A 19041-nucleotide genomic window follows, 5' to 3' on the forward strand; every position below is an offset into this window, starting at 1 on the left:
AGCAGATGCCGAGCCTGTCATGGGTGATGGTCATACCCATGAGGTTTTTCTTCTACTACTATGAAATCAGTGAGAGTCCGGGCCTGGGTCCATCCTTGCTTCTGTTTATAAAAAAGGCTTTGGCCTTGGAGATAACCCTTTCCATTTTGTTCTCGGACTTTCCACTAGATACGGTAGGACAGAGTGGGTCATATTGGACCCTCAGATGCTCTTTGCTCATCCTCTTTCCACCTCAGTCACTGACCACTCTCTTCCGGGTACTGCACAGAGTGCCAGAAAAATCATGTCAGCAAATATGGGTCATGAGGCCACTGTGTCCCAGGCAAACCTGCCAAGGGTGGCTTAGAAAAAAACCTAAGGATCCACAGACTCAAAGGGCAAATCTACAGGGACACTCATGTGACATTTACCCATGCTGTTTAAAATGAGTTCTGATCTTATCCCTCTCTCACCTCCCTGTGATCTCTGGCTCTGATTGGCTTAAAAATCTTTCTCTCCACAGTGTTTGCTCAGCCAATGGCATAGGGTCCCTTTGATCAGGGCTATACCCAGTTAGGTCTGAAGATCTGTCTTTTAATGTCACACGTCTTTGCTGAGGACAGCAAAGTTCACAAGGACCACTGCAGAATCTGTCAGCACTTTACTGCAATGGTCTATCCTGCCTGTGGTCCCTTCCAGTTCTAAGCAGATCCCACAAGGTGATTGTGCCACAGAAGCACCTGGGGCTTTTGACCCCTCTTCACTGATGTACTCCACCTTGTTGGCTCTGGGCTTCATCTGAGGTCTGTAACCCACATTATTCTGCTGTTACCACAGAGATACCACACATAAGGGAAGGGCTCTGGGTCTACCCTGCCACAGGCAGCACTTCTCCTCATGCCTTTCAGAACCTTCTCTCAGTGTCTGTCCTCCATGCCAGCAAAGCCTGTCTTAGTAGTAGTAGGACACTTTGACAAGGAGCTAGGTTTCTTTTTCACAAATGCAAGCTTATGGATCCTGCTGATACATTGGGAGCATGGCCACTATTCTCACTCCCCTTTGCTGTCAGGGAGTGGGAGAGAGAGAGAGGGAGGGAGGGAGGGAGAGAGAGAGAGAGAGAGAGAGAGAGAGAGAGAGAGAGAGGGAGGGAGGGAGAGACAGAGAAAGACAGAGAGACAGATGAGAGGAGACAGAGAAAGACAGAGACAAAGAGAAAGACAGAAACAAAGAGAAAGACAGAAACACAGAGAAAAACAGACATATGAAGAGAGAGACAGAGACACAGAGAGACAGATGAGTCAGAGAGAGACAGACAAAAGGAGACAAAGAAAGACAGACACGCAAGCACAGAGACAGACTGAAAGAGAGACAGAGAAAGAGACAAAGACAGAGGAAAAAAACAGAGAAGTATCAAGAAATAGACAAATAGAGAGACAGAGAGACACAGAGAGACAGAGAAGGAGACAGAGAGATAGAGACAAAGGGAGACAAAAACAGACACATAGAGAGACAGACTGAAAGAAAGACAGAAAGACACACACAGAGAGACAGGCGAGAGACAGAGAAAGACAGACTGACAGACAGACAGACAGACACACACACAGAGAGAGACAGACAGACAGACAGACAGACAGAGCAAGATGGAGAAAGAGTGAGAGTTGCTCACCACAGTTGTCACTATGCTTTGTCACCTGAACCCAGGACTTCTGAGTGAGCCTTGTCCTATCCCTCACTTCAGCATCACCTTGAGGAAATGACTGTTTTCATGCTTTGGTAGAAGAATCCAGGTGTCTAAGCCTCAGCCCTACAGGAAACTGAGTTGCTGAAGTTTTTATCCACAAAGACTGCATTGGCTGAGATGCAGCCTGCCAGATCTTGTTCCCATCTCTTCAATCTCCAAACATAGATTGCTCTGCCTGACACTTGGCCGATCTGATTAATTTACTTCCAGACTCCCCAGCACAGTAATAAGTAGGAGCTGTGAGTCTACATGCTCACTGGGCTGTTTCCAGGATCTCAGAGGGACAGTGGCCTCTTCCAGAAACAGCTGTATGCTCCACGTTTGTGTGTGGGGTCCCTGTGTCAGGCACCAAATCAGAAGACCGATCTCGTTCTGTGGACTGCCAACATCAAGAAGTGGCAGGAAGAAAGTAACTACATAGTCAGGTATTGGTCTCAGCTTGGTCTTGACCACCGTGTGACCTTGGGCAAGCAGTGTGCCTTCACTGAGACTTTCTTATTTCTTAACAGGAGGGAGGGCTCGGTGCTCAGAGGCCTCCACTAGCTCTGACTCTGCAATGCTGGCCTTTGCTTTGTGTTCTGTGACTGTCCTTGGGTGGATAGGTGTAGGGGCAAAGCTTTTAGCAGCTTTAATAGTTTGAAACATTTTATCCCCAGTTAGATTTCTCTAGGCAACAGAATGTGGGATTTGGTCCTAGTTTCCCATTCCTTTTCAAGCTGAATGATTGCTTTAGGTCTGTCGTTTAACAAAATGAGGTCAAAATCATCACTTCCATCCTCGAGCCTTCTAATCCTCCCAGCGAAACACCAGGCTACCTCTTTTTATAAAGGAGGGTGAGGGATGAAGCCCAGAAGTGGTAAGGATGGGATCTATCCTGGAAAGATAATGACAATGTTTGTGTAAGTAGCTCAGACGTGAATTAACCTCCCAGAACATCTGCTCTGGTTCAACAGCCCTGGTTGTGATCAGGACTTCCTTCTCCAATGGGAAAGCAAGGCCCCCTTTAACAATAGAAGGGAGAAACAACTTTAGTTCTTCACAAATTGCCTTTTTAAAAAAAGAGAGAGAGAGAGAGAGAGGGGAAGAAAGAAAGAGAGAAAGAGAGAGAGAGAGAGAGAGAGAGAGAGAGAGAAAGGAAGGAAGGAAGGAAGAAAGAAAGAAAGAAAGAAAGAAAGAAAGAAAGCAAGCACAAAGACACAAAGACACAAAGAGGTCTGGAGGAATGTCTTCATCTAGATTGTGAATCCAGCCAGTCTGCAGTCCCACTGCATGGAGTCCAAGGCACAGGAATAAGGGATCAAGGGATTCAGCTACTTGCATCTATGGTCTCATGATTGGTTGGAGGCTCAATTACTTCATGGGTGAATGAAGAGCCTTCCAACCCTATGCCTGTTTCTTCTGTCCCTTTTCTCAAGTATGTGAGTTGCCTGGTGTCTTTCACCTGTGAGCTATGACTCCATGGACCCTTCCCCCTCTCTGAAGTGTTCTTCTCTATGTGTCTGCTGATGTACACCCCTCTGTCCCTCTGTGAAGTGTTGCTTTCTATGTCTGTGCCCATGCCGTCCTTCTGGGTAAACAGTCCTGTCCATAGCTCCTGCTCACAGGGTTCGCCACTGAGCCCTGGAAATGGTTGAGAAAGCCAATGGGGGAACCCAATGTGAACTTGGCCATATTGTCTCTGCGACTGAAATCTTAAAAGGAGCAGGAGATAGGGTCAAAGGAAAAGACTGGAGAGAGAGAGAGAGAGAGAGAGAGAGAGAGAGAGAGAGAGAGAGAGAGAGAGATAAACAGAGAGACAGAGACAGGTAGAGACACAGAGAGACAGAGAGAGACACAGAGAGAGACAGAGAGACAGACACTGCTCAGTGTCTCTTGACCTTTTTGTTCAGAGCTCACTGTTTGAGGATTATCCTGGGCAGAGATTGCACGTGTGGCTTCTGACTGCTGTGAGGCTGTCAGGTTGCACACCTACCCTATGATACCTGTGTCTCCTGGCATGGGGACTTCACACCATACCTTCAGTGCCATTGGGAACTTCCCAAACCTGTCCTCCTAGAGCCCCTCTGGGAGGCTCTCCCTGTGTGTGACATATGCTTGTGAGTAATCCAAGAGTAGCCAAGTGGCCCTTGCAACCTTTCCTCAGGGCAAAGCCTTCAAGGCTGTTTCCTAAATCCCCACATACTGGCAGTCACTTGGCCTTGCTTTGGCTTTTTCAGTCTAAAAGCATGGAGGGATTCTGTCTTATCTTAAAACTTGCATTTTCTTTTGGTTATAGAAAGGCTGAATCTCTCTTGGTCATAATAAGAGCCTTTAGAACAGTGCCTTGCCAGGATTAACATTGTAAAAATGGCTATCTTGCCAAAAGCAATCTGCAGATTCAATGCAATCCCCATCAAAATTCCAAATCAATTTTTCAACGAATTAGAAAGAGCAATCTGCAAATTCATCTGGAATAACAAAAAACCTAGGATAGCAAAAACTCTTCTCAAGGATAAAAGAACCTCTGGTGGAATCACCATGCCAGACCTAAAGCTTTACTACAGAGCAATTGTGATAAAAACTGCATGGTACTGGTATAGAGACAGACAAGTAGACCAATGGAATATAATTGAAGACCCAGAAATGAACCCGACCACCTATGGTCACTTGATCTTCGGCAAGGGACCTAAAACCCTCCAGTGGAAGAAAGACAGCATTTTCAACAAATGGTGCTGGCACAACTGGTTGTTATCAAGTAGAAGAATGCGAATTGATCCATTCCTATCTCCTTGTACTAAGGTCAAATCTAAGTGGATCAAGGAACTTCACATAAAACCAGAGACACTGAAACTTATAGAGGAGAAAGTGGGGAAAAGCCTTGAAGATATTGGCACAGGGGAAAAATTCCTGAATAGAACAGCAATGGCTTGCACTGTAAGATCGAGAATTGACAAATGGGACCTCATGAAACTGCAAAGCTGCAAGGCAAAAGACACCGTCAATAAGACAAAAAGACCACCAACAGATTGGGAAAGGATCTTTACCTATCCTAAATCAGATAGGGGACTAATATCAAATATATATAAAGAACTCAAGAAGGTGGACTCCAGAAAATCAAATAACCCCATTAAAAAATGGAGCTCAGAGTTGAACAAAGAATTCTCACCTGAGGAATACCGAATGGCAGAGAAGCACCTGAAAAAATGTTCAACATCCTTAATCATCAGGGAAATGCAAATAAAAACAACTCTGAGATTCCACCTCACACCAGTCAGAATGGCTAAGATCAAAAATTCAGGTGACAGCAGATGCTGGCGAGGATGTGGAGAAAGAGGAACACTCCTCCATTGCTGGTGGGATTGCAAGCTTGTACAACCACTCTGGAAATCAGTCTGGCGGTTCCTTAGAAAATTGGACATAGTACTACCGGAGGATCCAGCAATACCTCTCCTGGGCATATATCCAGAAGATGTCCCAACCGGTAAGAAGGACACATGCTCCACTATGTTCATAACAGCCTTATTTATAATAGCCAGAAGCTGGAAAGAACCCAGATGCCCCTCAACAGAGGAATGGACACAGAAAATGTGGTACATTTACACAATGGAGTACTACTCAGCTATTAAAAAGAATGAATTTATGAAATTCCTAGGCAAATGGATGGACCTGGAGGGCATCATCCTGAGTGAGGTAACACATTCACAAAGGAACTCACACAATATGTACTCACTGATAAGTGGATATTAGCCCAAAACTTAGGATACCCAAGATATAAGATACAATTTGCTAAACGCATGAAACTCAAGAAGAATGAAAACCAAAGTGGGGACACTGTGCCCCTTCTTAGAATTGGGAACAAAACACCCATGGAAGGAGTTACAGAGACAAAGTTTGGAGCTGTGACGAAAGAATGGACCATCTAGAGACTGCCATATTCATGGATCCACCCCATAATCAGCTTCCAACCGCTGACACCATTGCATACACTAGCAAGATTTTGCTGAAAGGTCCCAGATATAGCTGTCTCTTGTGAGACTATGCCGGGGCCTAGCAAATACCGAAGTGGATGCTCACAGTCAGCTAGTGGATGGATCACAGGGCTCCCAATGGAGGAGCTAGAGAAAGTACCCAAGGAGCTAAAGGGATCTGCAACCCTATAGGTGGAACAACATTATCAGCTAACCAGTACCCCGGAGCTCTTGACTCTAGCTGCATATGTATCAAAAGATGGCCTAGTCGGCCATCACTGGAAAGAGAGGCCCATTGGACTTGCAAACTTTATATGCCCCAGTACAGGGGAACGCCAGGGCCAAAAAATGGGAATGGGTGGGTAGGGAAGTGGGGGGGGGAGGAGGGTATGGGGGACTTTTGGGAGAGTATTGGAAATGTAATTGAGGAAAATATGTAATAATAATAATAATAATAATAATAATAATAATAATAATAATAAAAGAACAGTGCTTTGCTCTGTATAGATGTGTGTATGCATATTATACACACTCACTTGAGTCAGACTGCTCAAGTGTCTATGGCAGTGCCAAACACAGTGCCTGGCGTATGGCAAAATGTTCAGTGGGCATCTGCTGAATAAGCAACCCTTGAAGCCCAAGGAAAACATGTGATCTGAGGTACCCGCAAATTCTGAGCTTGTCCCTGAACATCCTGTGTGGACCCTAAGAGAAGGAAAAAGTGCTGCTCATATACCATCCCCCAACCTAATCTCATAGCAGCCACACACAGCCCTTAGTTCCTGGACCACAGCTTGAAGTGTTTCTCCAAAGTTTTTATCTGTCTGCTTTTCACTGGCCCTACCCATAACTCTTCCCTCACTGTAGAGTCCTACCTGTGCTTTCATCCCCACTCTAATGTCAATCACTCTTTCAGCAACCTCAGCTTGTCTCTCTGTGAGCCAGGGAGTCAGGATCACTTCCCCCATCAGGCTACGAGCAGGATTATAGTCAGTCCTTTGACTCTGAAACATTTGTACCCACTATTAAATCAACCATGAATTGAAAATGTTGGAAACCAATTTCATCAGTACGGAGCATGAAACAAAGATCCCTTGTCATCATTTCCTAAACAATATAGTATTACAACTTTTTGCATAGGGTTTACATCATGTTAGATATTATATATAATATATATGTAGATGATTTAGGGCATATAGGATTATATAGTTTATATGCAAATACTATTCTATTTTATGGAAGGATGTTGAGCATTGCGGTTTCTAATACCCATGGGAGGATGCTGGAACCATTCTAGTTCAAATGCCATATTTCATCTGGATTCTTATATCTGTCTATCATCTATGTTACATGAGCTTGGGGCTACCGATTCCACACCTAACTCTGTGTCTGTGTGTCCCTCCTCACAGCCTCAGGACCAAACCTTGCATTTGGCAATCACTTACGAAATTGTTTCGCTTTGTAACAAAAGCTTTAATGCTCAAATGGACATTGTTTATTTATTTGTTTTGATACAAGGTTTCACTAGGTAGCCATGGCTGGCCTGGGTATCACTTTGTAGACCAAGTTGGCTTCAAAGATATGCCCCATTCAGTTTCCCAATGCTGGGATCAAAGGTGTGGGCCACCCCCCTCCACCTTCAGGACATTAATTGCATTGATAAAAGATATTCAAGCTGCAGGGCCAGGGGGCAGGAAGCATCTGTAAGGGCAAGACACAGGGCAGGTGAGCCAACATTGAAACAGGGCAGACACTTGCCCACACTTACTTGGCATAGGCTTTCTCCATCAGGCAGGGCCAAAATTCCTTGTTGCCTCCTCGAGGATGCACAAAAAGGAAGTTATCGCCTATGACGGGCAATTGGTCATCTATCACTACTTCCACCCACTGGCCACACTGCCAGAACTGGAAGAAAGACGAGGATATGTGTGAGGTCCCTGAGCTCCTGTGTCTCAGCATTGCCCTGCCCCTGGGATATCTTCCCCCCTCAGACACAGGAGCTCAGTAAGGGGCTTCTGCATCTTTCCGACCAAGGCCAAAATATTGTTGGAACACAGCTTCTATCACCCAGCAACAAACTCCATCCAGAGCAAAACCCAGCCCAAAGGGCATATGTATGTCATCTCCAAGGGCAAAAGGAAAAACTAGTGTGGTACAAATCAAGAAAGAAAAGGGCAAGCAGCTCAGGGAAATCCAGGCAGGGAAGAAGGATGCGTGGGGTGTACTTTGCAATTAACTGTAGCTTTATTTTGACATATCCTTTGTGAGCTTCAAACAGACACAGGAGACTCCAGATCTTTTTTTGCACACACAGGGCAGCAGGGGGAACATATGTTAAATAACAAGAGGAGTGGCAGGTACAGGGCTGTGACAAGGCAGGACAGCTGACCCAGAGCTCAGGGCTCTGGGAAGGAAGCATGACAGGCATATTGCAAATGCACCTCAAATAATGAAGACAGAATGGGCGGAAGGCCTGGAGGCAGAACTCTGTGGCTGGCTCAGGAGGACTGAACAGTGACAGCCTAACTCTGACCTTTCTGTCCTCGTGTCACACTGGCCTTGCTATTGTAAGAGAGAAGTGAAAGTGCCCAGCGCTCTTACTGCTAAGAGCATAAATGTGCCAGATGTTCCTCTCCAAAGCAGACCACTTTCATCTTTAGTATTCAACTCTAAGCGGTTCACCCGGGGACATCAGCAAATGAGGAACATTCATTACAAAGCCAGCCTTCTAAGTGTCTTTGTTGGTTTCCATTGGACTGGATGGAGCATCAGGACTTGCAGTGTAGGGCTGAATTGGATGAGGGTATGTCTCTCCCAGGGGAGCTTGCTAAAGTGGGTGGATGTGAGTGTTCACCCACACCACCCTTTGCAAAGCTGGATGACTCAGGATGGTCGTACACACCGGAGGACACGATAACAGAGCAGGGATGGAGACAGAGACTGAGATGTCAGTGGAAACAAGGAAAAGATGTTTTCATGGTCTTTAACAAGCCAGGGTACTACAACTGGCTGTGATACAACTGGATGAATGGTCCTCCTGAAGCAACCAGTAAGCTGTGTTGGAATAAAGTTCGGAAAATAGGGATGCTATTGAGGGTCATTAAGGAAAGTTAATTATAGTCCCAAAGGGTACTCAAGAAGGCCATTCATTCAACTTTGGACTACTTGTGTATAGATAGAGTGGATACTGTCCAGTTGGTAGAATGGTGCCTGGTGTTTGGTTTTTGCCTCTTATTATTTAATAACAGTTACTAGGCAACACACTTACTTTATCTTGAGTCAGTTCCCATTTGTCAAATGGTAAGATAAAAGAATTACCTAGAAGGCTAAGGTTGAGATCAAATGAGACTGAGAGGGACAGTGTGATTCTGAGGAACTGTGACTTATCAACTTTTATGACTGTTCTGTTTAGCACCCAGAAAGGCGTCATGATAAACAAACAAGGGTGCTCTGGGACAAGGGGGCCGGTTTTGGCCAGTTTTATCTTAGGAATCATGATCATCTCATTCTTCTCTCATTACTAGGACTGATCAAACATGCTTTTTCTATGCAAGAACACCGGATAGAATGACTGTTGCCAGGTGTGTGTGTGTGTGTGTGTGTGTGTGTGTGTGTGTATTTTATAAAGTATTGATATATGTGCATAAATAATATTCAATATAGACAAAAAAGTAAGCTGACTGATGGTCAGGAATGTAGCCATGGCCTGTGTTTCCTGGGTGAAGAAGATAGACATATGGATAGTACTTAAACCCTTCAAAAACCATGCAGGTGTGCTTGACATGGAAAGAATTTTTCTGGGCAAAGCATCCTAGGTGCATGGGCACTGTGTGTTTTCTAGAAGTGGAGTCTAAGTTCACAGTATTAAGAAGAGACCTACAGAGGTCCGTAGATACTAGGGAGCTTTTACTACATTGTGTGTGTGTGTGTGTGTGTGTGTGTGTGTGTGTGTGTGTGTGTGTGTGTGTAGCACAGTATGTATGTGGAGGTCAGAGGACATCTTGTTGGAGACAGCTTTCCCCTTTCACTCTGTGGGTCTTGGGGGACTAAACACCGGCCACCAGACTTATGATAAGTGTAGAGGCAGAGTCATCATACCAACCAAAGTTCCTGGGGTAATTTTCCAGCTTTCTTTGTTACCTAGAAGGGCAGAGCGTGTCATGGTTAGTCTATCCACCCAGCAATGCTGGCAGTCTTATGAGGAGCCCGTGCTCAGTTCAGTTCTGGTTGTTCTACATTGTTCTTAGTGTGGTTTTTGGATCACTATCAGCACAACATCACTAGCGAGGCTTTCAGAAGACCTAGTATTGTCTAGTTGGATTTTGGGAAGTGGGAAAATGAATAAAAAGGAGGTACAGCGATGATGGAGTGAAAAGTAGCTAAAGGAGGAGCCTGGTCTATAGGCTGAATGTCTTATTCACCATCAGGAAAGAGTATGTATGTATTATACATATATGTGTATGTGCACATATGTGTGTCTATATATGTCTATGTGTGTGCATACTGCCATGATTGAGCTATCTCCCTAGCCCAAGAATATTCCTTTTAGTTTAGATATTAAATTTTTATTATATGTATATATGCATGTCTGTGTATGTGTGTGTGAATCCAAAGATGACATCATTTACCCAGGAGCTGGAGTTATGGATGGTTGAAACCATTCAATGTGGATGCTAGGAACTAAACTCGATCTGCTGTATGAACAGTATGTGTTCATACTCTCCATTTCCTAAGAGTAATTTTAGAATTATACACATCTGAATGTATCCTAGAGAAATTTCTGAATGAGAGAGAGGGAGAGAGAGAGAGAGAGAGAGAGAGAGAGAGAGAGAGAGAGAGAGTCAGTCTATTAGAGAGTTAGGGTTTGACAGCACATGTTACATGTAAAGTTGACTGGCTATTGTACAGCAATGGAAATTATAAGTCAAAGGGACAATGAGAACTTTGAGGGAAAGCAATGCGACAGAATAATCCAGATCATAGTAAGATGCTCTTCACTGAGACCAGATATACTCTCATGTAACTTGGGAAGATGATGCAAGGCACTACTTCTCTCTGCTGAAGTTAAGTACACAAAATCTCAAGGTAAAAAAAAGCAAACAAGGGCAGAAGAGGTTGCCAAGCAATAAGCCCTGAATACCGGTATCAGTGAAAGTGAGGTTGATAAAGCATAAAGAAAGACCTAAGAGGCTCTATGTGCGCCTGCACATGTATGCAGGTCAGAGGACTCTGCTGCAGTAGGTTTCCTCCTTCTGCCCGTTAGGTCCTGGGTCTGGAACATAGGTCATCAGGCTTGCTTGACTCTGACCTGCAGAAACATCTTACTGGCCCATACTTAACAAGATATTAAATGAACTATCAGAGACTCCCAGGAGCAGCTTTAGTCATATTGTGATATTTAATAATTATAGAAGTAATAAATCACTCCAGTTATCTGTGGGTATGAGGACAAATGTTTAGATTGTTGTTAGGAATCGCACTGATTTAGCAAAGTCGTGGTTGCATATTCTTCTCCAAGACAAATGACTTCCTTAGCACTGATTAGTTAGCTAGGTTTCCGGTACCAGGTATGCTTTTCCTCTTGTTGAGCAGGTCTAAGTCCAATTAGGGAGTTGTTGGTTACTGCCAAGGTGCGTGTGCCACTACTGCACCCCTTAGGGTTATTGTGCGGTGCTGGTCATTGTGACGGTTCATGGGCATCATAGTTGGGTAGGACTGTTGGTTGTCCCCCTCCTTTGGAAGTTTGCATGGTGCTTTCTGGTACTCTGAAAGCTGGTTCACACACACACACACACACACACACACACACACACACACACACACTCAACAAAAGAGGCCATGAGTTTGACAGAGAGCAAGGGGAGGGTTTGGAGGGAGGAAAGGAAAAGGAGAAATTCTATAATTATGTAATCTCAAAAATAAAGCTGAAAAATAAATAAGTCCAAAAGAAACAAGTTATGCAAACCAATTAATAGCTGTAGAAGAGTTAAAGAAGTCATTTTTTTTTTTTTGGAAAGATCTGTCTGTTGTCTGTATGCTTCCCTTTTGTTCTACTTTGCTGAATGTTTGATTAGCAAACATTACTCAAACTATTTCAAATAACCAAGAATGTAGTAGCATCACAAAGATAGTGTAACTCAAACATGATTTAAAAATAACATAACACAGAAAGTAACTTCAGACATAGCACAGGCACACAAAGTCTAGGGAAACTCTTAGCAAACTAGAGCTGATAGCATCAGGAAAGTCCCTTACTAAAATCCATAGGAGGTATGAGTTTGACTCCTGTCACTCTGATTCAAGGGCTGTGACAGAGCAAAAGAGAAAAATAATGACTATGGTCATAAAATGAGGAGAAAATACTGCACCTGCTTGAATATCACATCATTAGGTAAGTAAAATAATCCAGATTCAATCACAGAAAAAAGAGAGAGAATTCGGTGAGGTGTTCAGAGAGTTTACTATGAAAGAGGTGGTTGTTTCTCTCTTTTTTTCCCCCAGCAATATCTGCTTGGATAGTGGGGAAGAAAAGCCAAAAGAACTTCACATTGGCCGCACAGTTGTAAACTATTTGAGCATAAATTTAGCAAGAAGAATACAGCACCAATACGAAAACGTAACTGTAACATTTTATGGGCAGGCATAAAATCAGTCCTGAATAAATGGAAAGATAGACCTTTTTTTCTGGAAAGGAATAATTAAAACAATAAAAATGTAATTTTTCCAAATGAATACATAAATTACATGCTGTTCTATTCTACATCACAGTGGCTTTTCTGTTTAATTAGACAAAATTGTTTTAAAATCCCCATGGAAGAGAAATGTGCAAAGATTAGCAAGGTATTTGAGCAAAGAGGAATGAAAAAAACCGAAGCAGAACTTCTCCTCCCAGATGCTGTGATTCCCAACCCGGTCATGAATACCACAGCGTGGCACAGGAACCAAAGGCAAGAACTCAGTGCTCATCACCTTTAGGTCAGTGATTCTTTCACTAACTGTTATGTACCCACAGAGCATGCCCAAGGGACTCCTCTACATCCTGTTTCTAACAGTTTGACTTCCATGCAAACATCTTAGCTCTCCTCTTCTCTAGGTGTGACTGGGCCATTAAAACAAAACAAAACCAAAACAAACAAACAAACAAACAAACAAACAAACAAAAACAAACAAAAAACCAAAAAACCAAACCAAAGGAGGAGGAATACTGACTGACAGATGTCACCTTCATCTCAGGCTCCCAGGCCCATTCACGACCCATCAGTTTCTCATCATAGGAGAGTACACTTGTGGTATACATACCCGGAACTGGAAAATCCCAGCATACTGGTGCGAATAGCTTTGGTCCATCAGGATCTTCTGCAGACACTGCGGGTTCTGGGTCAGGGAGCCCAGTGCTGCCAGGAACCAGCAGTCTCCTGGGAAGGATAAAACTATAAGAAGCAGCTCATTGTGCCTGGAAACCCCACCCCCTAAATTTTATGGGTTCTGTATATCAAATCTCCCTATGAGTACAGAGTGAACATCAATCTGAAATCTTTGAGACCAGACATTTTTAAATTATTTTAAATTTTGGATTATTTTCACATACATAATAAACTATATGGGAATGAGACCCAAATCTAAATGTGATTTCCTTTGTGTTTCCCATACATCTCCCTCATATACTCAGACTTATTTTTCTTAAGCCTTATTTTTCACACACGTGTTTTGACTGTGACTTCCCATGTGAGATCAGGTATATAATTTTCTTCTTGTGTAGTACTGAAAACATTCCAGAGTTTGCACCCATTAAAATTTGGGCTAAGGATAGTCAACCTATACTGAATTTTTGCCCAGTATAGGCTCGAGGGAGAAAAACTGGGGAACAAGATTTACTGAGCCAGTTCCAAGCAAGATGGAAAAGAGGTGCTAATGCTGGTGGTGTAGGTATTAGGGGGCAGGGGTGGGGTATGGTCTGATGAGGAATGCTAGGGAAATCCCAGACAGGTTTTGGCAATTAAGGGGTCCAACTTGCTCTCTGATTCTTTTTCCTAGAATTTCCCAGGGCTGGCATCATTGTAATTTTTAAAAATCACTCAACATAGTCAGCTATGATACTTTATACAATTGCAGAAAACACACTGGTGTTTTCCTTAGCTAATGTTTGTCCTGCTCGTTTCTGTCAGGGGACTCTCTAGCCCATGCAGGAGTTGACTTTATTTCCCCTAGAGGGATGAGTAGCCTTGGCCTTCTCCATCGGTATCAGTGTGAGCTCTTCTAAATACTCCATTTCTCCCTCTCAGTGCCCCTCCTTCACTGCCAAAGCCATCAATTTTCTGAATGCTTTTTTTTTTTATGCCAACCACTGTGCTCAGCACAGAAATCACAAAGATACCCCCCAGACACCTTTCTCCAGTTAGGGGAAATCCTAAAATGGGCAGATTACAGGCTGGTAGCAGTATACAGGGTAGGTATACATAGATAGGAGATAGATACAGGATAGGTATTCCTGAGCTTGGCTTAAGACAATGATTTCCCATGTGACGACCAAGGCAAAACACTGGGATGGGAACTATGGAATCTTACCTGCTATTCCTTGGTGGATGTCAAATCTGCTTGCACCTTCCAGAATGAAGTGAGGGGGGTAGAAGGGTAAATCCTTACAAAAGACAAGGAAAAGCCATAAGCCTCGGTCCCTATTTGCATTAGTGTGGTATCAACAATATCATTTTGTTGATATTTGCCCTTGAGGGATAGAGGTTAATTCTTAAATAGGTGCTTAAAAAATGAATTAGGAAACTTTCCTTTGTTCTCCAGGTTTTATCGTTCCCAGGAAAGCAGGCGTCAAAGGGGGTGGGTACACAGTTGACAAGACAGGCAATAAATGCACAAAGAAACCACACAAGGAAGCATCATAAATAAGGTCTGAAGATCTTTCTATCAAGTACTCAGCCTGTCTGCTCCCAACAAGCCTGTGTTTTATTAGAAGGTTATAAACAAATAAAAGTGAATGATATCCATTTATCAGATGAGACTTTGAGAAATATCAGGACGGCAGTGTTTCCAGGGAAAGCTTCTCTCTGTGGAAACAGCCTGCCTCAGAGATCAGCTTGGCCATTGCCAACTCTAGACACCACGCATGTGCTACAGAGGACACATGCTTTGAATTTCTCAGGTCTTTGCCCACCCCACCCCCACCTACTCACAGACTGAGTCTGGGAGACCTCTACCCTTCCTTGGCATCTAGCCCACACACTACACCACTGGCTACTGAAGGGGAATACTATAGTGTCAATGTGTGACAGTGTCTGGATGAGTTTGGAAGACTCTCAGCAGATAGGATTATTATGAGAGTTCCTACGTGTGATCTTCGGGCACTTCTAGGACACACCAGAATAAAGCTTTGGCTCCTTCTCCAGGGCCTGTCATTCTTCTGGATTTGTTTCTCCTTCAAGGAACCCAGGGGTTTTGCTCTGTGACTTCCCAGTGTGGCTCTTCATCTACTGTATATACTTGAATAATTTGGTAATTGTTCTGCTTTTGTTCCCTTTCACATTGACATGTAAGTCTGTAGAGAGCAGGGTCTTAGCAGCCATGGAAGGACAGTGACCTACACCATGTACAACCCTTCAATTCTTCATATACTTCCCAGTAACAATGAGGACCAAGGATATGTGAAGGTGCACCCGCTTGCATCTGTTTCTCAAGCAAGTGGCAGCCTTCACTTGTTTTGCCAACAGTGAACTGACCCCATCAGATGCCAGGGGAGGCGCTATCCTATGGGGCTCTCCATTATAAGCATGGACAGGGTATACTTGGAAAGCTTTCTAATTCACACAAGCAAGAAAAACTGCCCTGAGGGTCCATGGTCCTGTACACTGGCTACAGAGTTCCTTTTAAAACATGTGGGGGCACTTCAATGACCATGCTTGTCACTTCTACTAGGAAAAGGAATTACAAGTCTCAAAAGAGGACTACTATCTGACTGAAAACATTCAGTACTAAAGCTCCACTCACAGGAATAGAAAAAGAAGGTGGAAGCCTGGGGATGTAGCTCAGCAGTAAAGTACTTGCCTTTCAAGTATGCATGATGATCTGAGTTTGGTCCCAGGGCCTCATGTTAAAGGCCTACTCAACAGAAGAGCATACCTGGTACCCAAGCCTAGCCAATTGCCAGGGGATAATGAAGTCATGGATCTTGGAGGAGAACCTATAACCACTACTTTACTAAACCAGCACAATACCTGAGGGGCCGTGGGTGTAGGGGAAAAGCAGGGAGGGAGAGAGTCCACGTCCAGCCAGAGTTCCTGTGCTCTGGGAGGGTGGATGTGGGAGGACTGCTGGACGCTTTCCACGGGCCCAGGGGCATCTGGCTGTGTGAAGCTACTGACGCCACATGGCAGGGGGGTGGACAAGGAGCAGCCCCTGTACCATGTTCTCAGTCTCCGGCATCCTATGCTGGATATGGCGGAGGAGCTGAGAACAGAATAGGGGTCCCAGGTCACACTAGGCCCCGGAGATAAGGAAAGAAGGCAGAGGGAGAGGGGGGACATGGGTGTTTCCCACGCAGGCAAGTGTCTTTAGTCCGGGCCTTGACTGGAGTGTAGGAAGGCCTTCTAATGGGAGGTTAGGCATGGCTTGCTAGAAGAAAGCCTATCCCATCTCCAAGCACAGTAGGCCTTGAGGAACAAAGACAGTCTATAGTTTCAGAGCTTAATTGTAGGAAAGCAGGGGGGAAAAGAGAAGATAAAAAGAGAGAGAGGCTGACCATGGCCAAGAGGAGAGAAAGGGGAAGGGAAAGAGAGAAAAGGAGCTAGAGAGTATGAAAGGTGAAGGCTTAGAGAGAGAGAGGTAAAAGCTTAGAGAGAGAATAAGGAAAGTAAAAGCTTAAGAGAGCGAGGTGGGGCCAAGCAGACCCTCTTATAATGGGCTGTGTTATTTTGCTGTTGCTAGGTAACTGTGAGGAGGAGTCTAGCCAGAAGGCCAGAAGCTTGGGACATACGTGACTGCTAGCCACACGCTTCTCCTGCTGGGGCTGTGGGGGCGGTAACTTTGACAGGAGCCAGGGGTCCAGGAGACATGAAGGAACACCTTCTGTCCCATGTAGGTGGAAATTACCACCCATGGGTACCACCGGGGTTCAAGACCTCAACTCGACTGGATACCAGGCTGTCTGTGCATAGCCCCATTGCCCCACTAATACCTAACTAAACATTTGTCCTTATAGTCACAGATAAGTATAGTGCTCACCCCTCATCAAAGAAACTTTTCTTTGCAATAGATGGAGATCATTGAAGAAAACCGCAACTCATCAAAATGCAGAAAACAAGAGATCACATGGTGCCCAGTTCTAAGGGATATATCTACAAGGCAAACCCAACACCTAAGGCTTGGGCGTCACTGGGGGAAGAAGGGAATGGAAAGATTGTAATTGCCAGAACAGAAAGTTTGCTGTAAGACTATAACTCCTAGAAATCCAGAGAAGCTATACCTATGAAATTTCTTCAGTATGGATGCCTAAACATGAACTAAACAAAAATGGTACCAGTAGACATGCTAACATGGAAGGAGGAAGAGTCATGAGGTCTCCAAAACACTACAGGCAGCCAAAGAATGCTGAGAGTGGAAGAAACAGTCTTCTACAAGGAAGAGTCCCTCAAATGCTTATCCAACACTGAATGGTAAGATCCAAATCATATATCTATAAGTGATATTATAGGATCGATTAGGTTGCATTGATATTTCAGGAATGTGTGTGTATATGTATGTAACAAAGGAGAAAGCCTTGAATTTGAGAGAAAAGAAAGGGAGGTGCATGGGAGGGGATAGATGGAGCAAAGAGAAAGAGGAAATGATGATGTATTATACTTTCAAACATTAAAAATACTCTAAACATAAATAAAACTAGATGAAGTATATGTGGTAAAAAGCCAGATGTGGTGGAGCCTTCTCATAATCCCAGCAGCAGGGAGGCAGACACAGGAGGATCCCTGGGGCTTGCTCACCAACTAGCCTAGCCTACTTGGTAAACTTCAGCTGAAAGTGCAAGACCTTACTATAAAAGTCAAGGTGGATGGTAGCTAAGGATGGGTGACATCTGAAGTTGCCCTTTGGCTTCCATGTGCACATGCCACAGACATACGTTCACACGTGTGTGCACATGTACCTGGAGCAGGTGGAGACCACATAGGTTTCAGGCAGGAGCATGGCCCATCTTTATCCACTGCTTTGCTCCTCTGCTGCTGCTTGTGGTCCCGTGACCTGCACAGGAGAGTGTTGTGTCTGGAGGGTTTCTGCAGACAGATTGCATATGGAATCTTGCCTTGACATTTCTCCTCAGGTGACCCGGAGACCTTGAAAACTTCCTTCATTGCTATAACTCAATTGGCAACATGATGACAAAATGGAGGGACAGTTGGGAGAATCGGACTCTGAAGCAGGGTGATGACCACCATTTATAATACACCCGTGCAGCACTAGCTGTGGTACCCCTCTACTAGTCCCTGCGGGATCCCCACAGACTCAAAAAGCAGGATGAGTCCTTCCATTCTGCAAATGAGGAAGGATGTGGAACACTTAACATAGCATCTGACAGGGTGTGTTGTTCAATAATTATTGATTTCTTTCTCCTGTGTGATAGCTGTGAAATTAAAATGGCTATGCTCATAGACAAACCCATAGCCTCGGATGCATTCATTATTAAACAAGACAGAATCAAACATAAATTAAGCAGTCAATTCATAGATAATAGAAAGAAAGGGACAGAAATGGGAGGAAGGAAGTGATAAGGAAAGCAACCTGTAAGTTATAAAATAAGCCAGAAATACAGCAAGAATAATAAGGTAGATAAATTGTTCTGCTCAAAATAGTGGCTTTACATAGAACTGACCTTTGATAAACATGCTAAGAAAACTCAGATAAAATTAGAAATAAAAATGGCCTTTGGAAATATAAAAACACAGCCGGAAATTTTATGGCGATCAATTAAAAATACTAATAACTTTCTGAAAAAAATTAATGACAAAATAGCTTAAATTAGTAAATTATACCCCCTGGATCAATAACCTTGGTCAATATTTTTAAGATTTCAAAGGCTATCATCCTAGTATACCCATCTATATACTTTTCCTGCTGAATTCTCCCACACTTTCAGGGGATAAACATGTCTTGTGTAATCTACAGTTTCAGTGTTAAAAAAAAACAAAAACTGTACTGCCAATTAAGAAGCCAGTGAAGCTCTGGGATAAGCCAAACTACCCAGAGCAGCCTGTTATCCCAGGGGGACCTCCATTCTCCTGCTGCCTCTTCTTCACCACCATCAGACTCCTGAACCATTCAGGCAAGCGTCCCTCCCCCACCCATCTTCCTTCCTCTCTGACATCTCTGGGACAAGCC

General features: G+C 43.9%; 1 protein-coding gene across 4 annotated transcripts in view; it reads right to left on the bottom strand.

Annotated features, from left to right (window-relative positions):
- Capn13 (calpain 13) overlaps positions 1–19041 on the bottom strand; it is a 92926-nt gene that overhangs the window by 46504 nt on the left and 27381 nt on the right. For 3 of the 4 annotated variants that reach the window (XR_001782085.2, NM_001033444.2, XM_006524535.2), the window contains exons 3-5: positions 14233–14305; positions 12967–13082; positions 7436–7572 (exon numbers count right to left, since the gene is read on the bottom strand). Coding sequence is in view for 3 of the 4 variants with exons in the window: in NM_001033444.2 (NP_001028616.1) it covers positions 7436–7572; positions 12967–13082; positions 14233–14305 (326 nt within the window). In the remaining variant the exon portion in view is untranslated. Of the gene's footprint in view, positions 1–7435; positions 7573–12966; positions 13083–14232; positions 14306–19041 lie in introns of those variants that run through there. The other variant, XM_017317548.2, reaches the window with a different exon arrangement.

This window comes from Mus musculus, chromosome 17, assembly GCF_000001635.26.
Source record: "Mus musculus strain C57BL/6J chromosome 17, GRCm38.p6 C57BL/6J".
Taxonomy (NCBI): domain Eukaryota; kingdom Metazoa; phylum Chordata; class Mammalia; order Rodentia; family Muridae; genus Mus; species Mus musculus.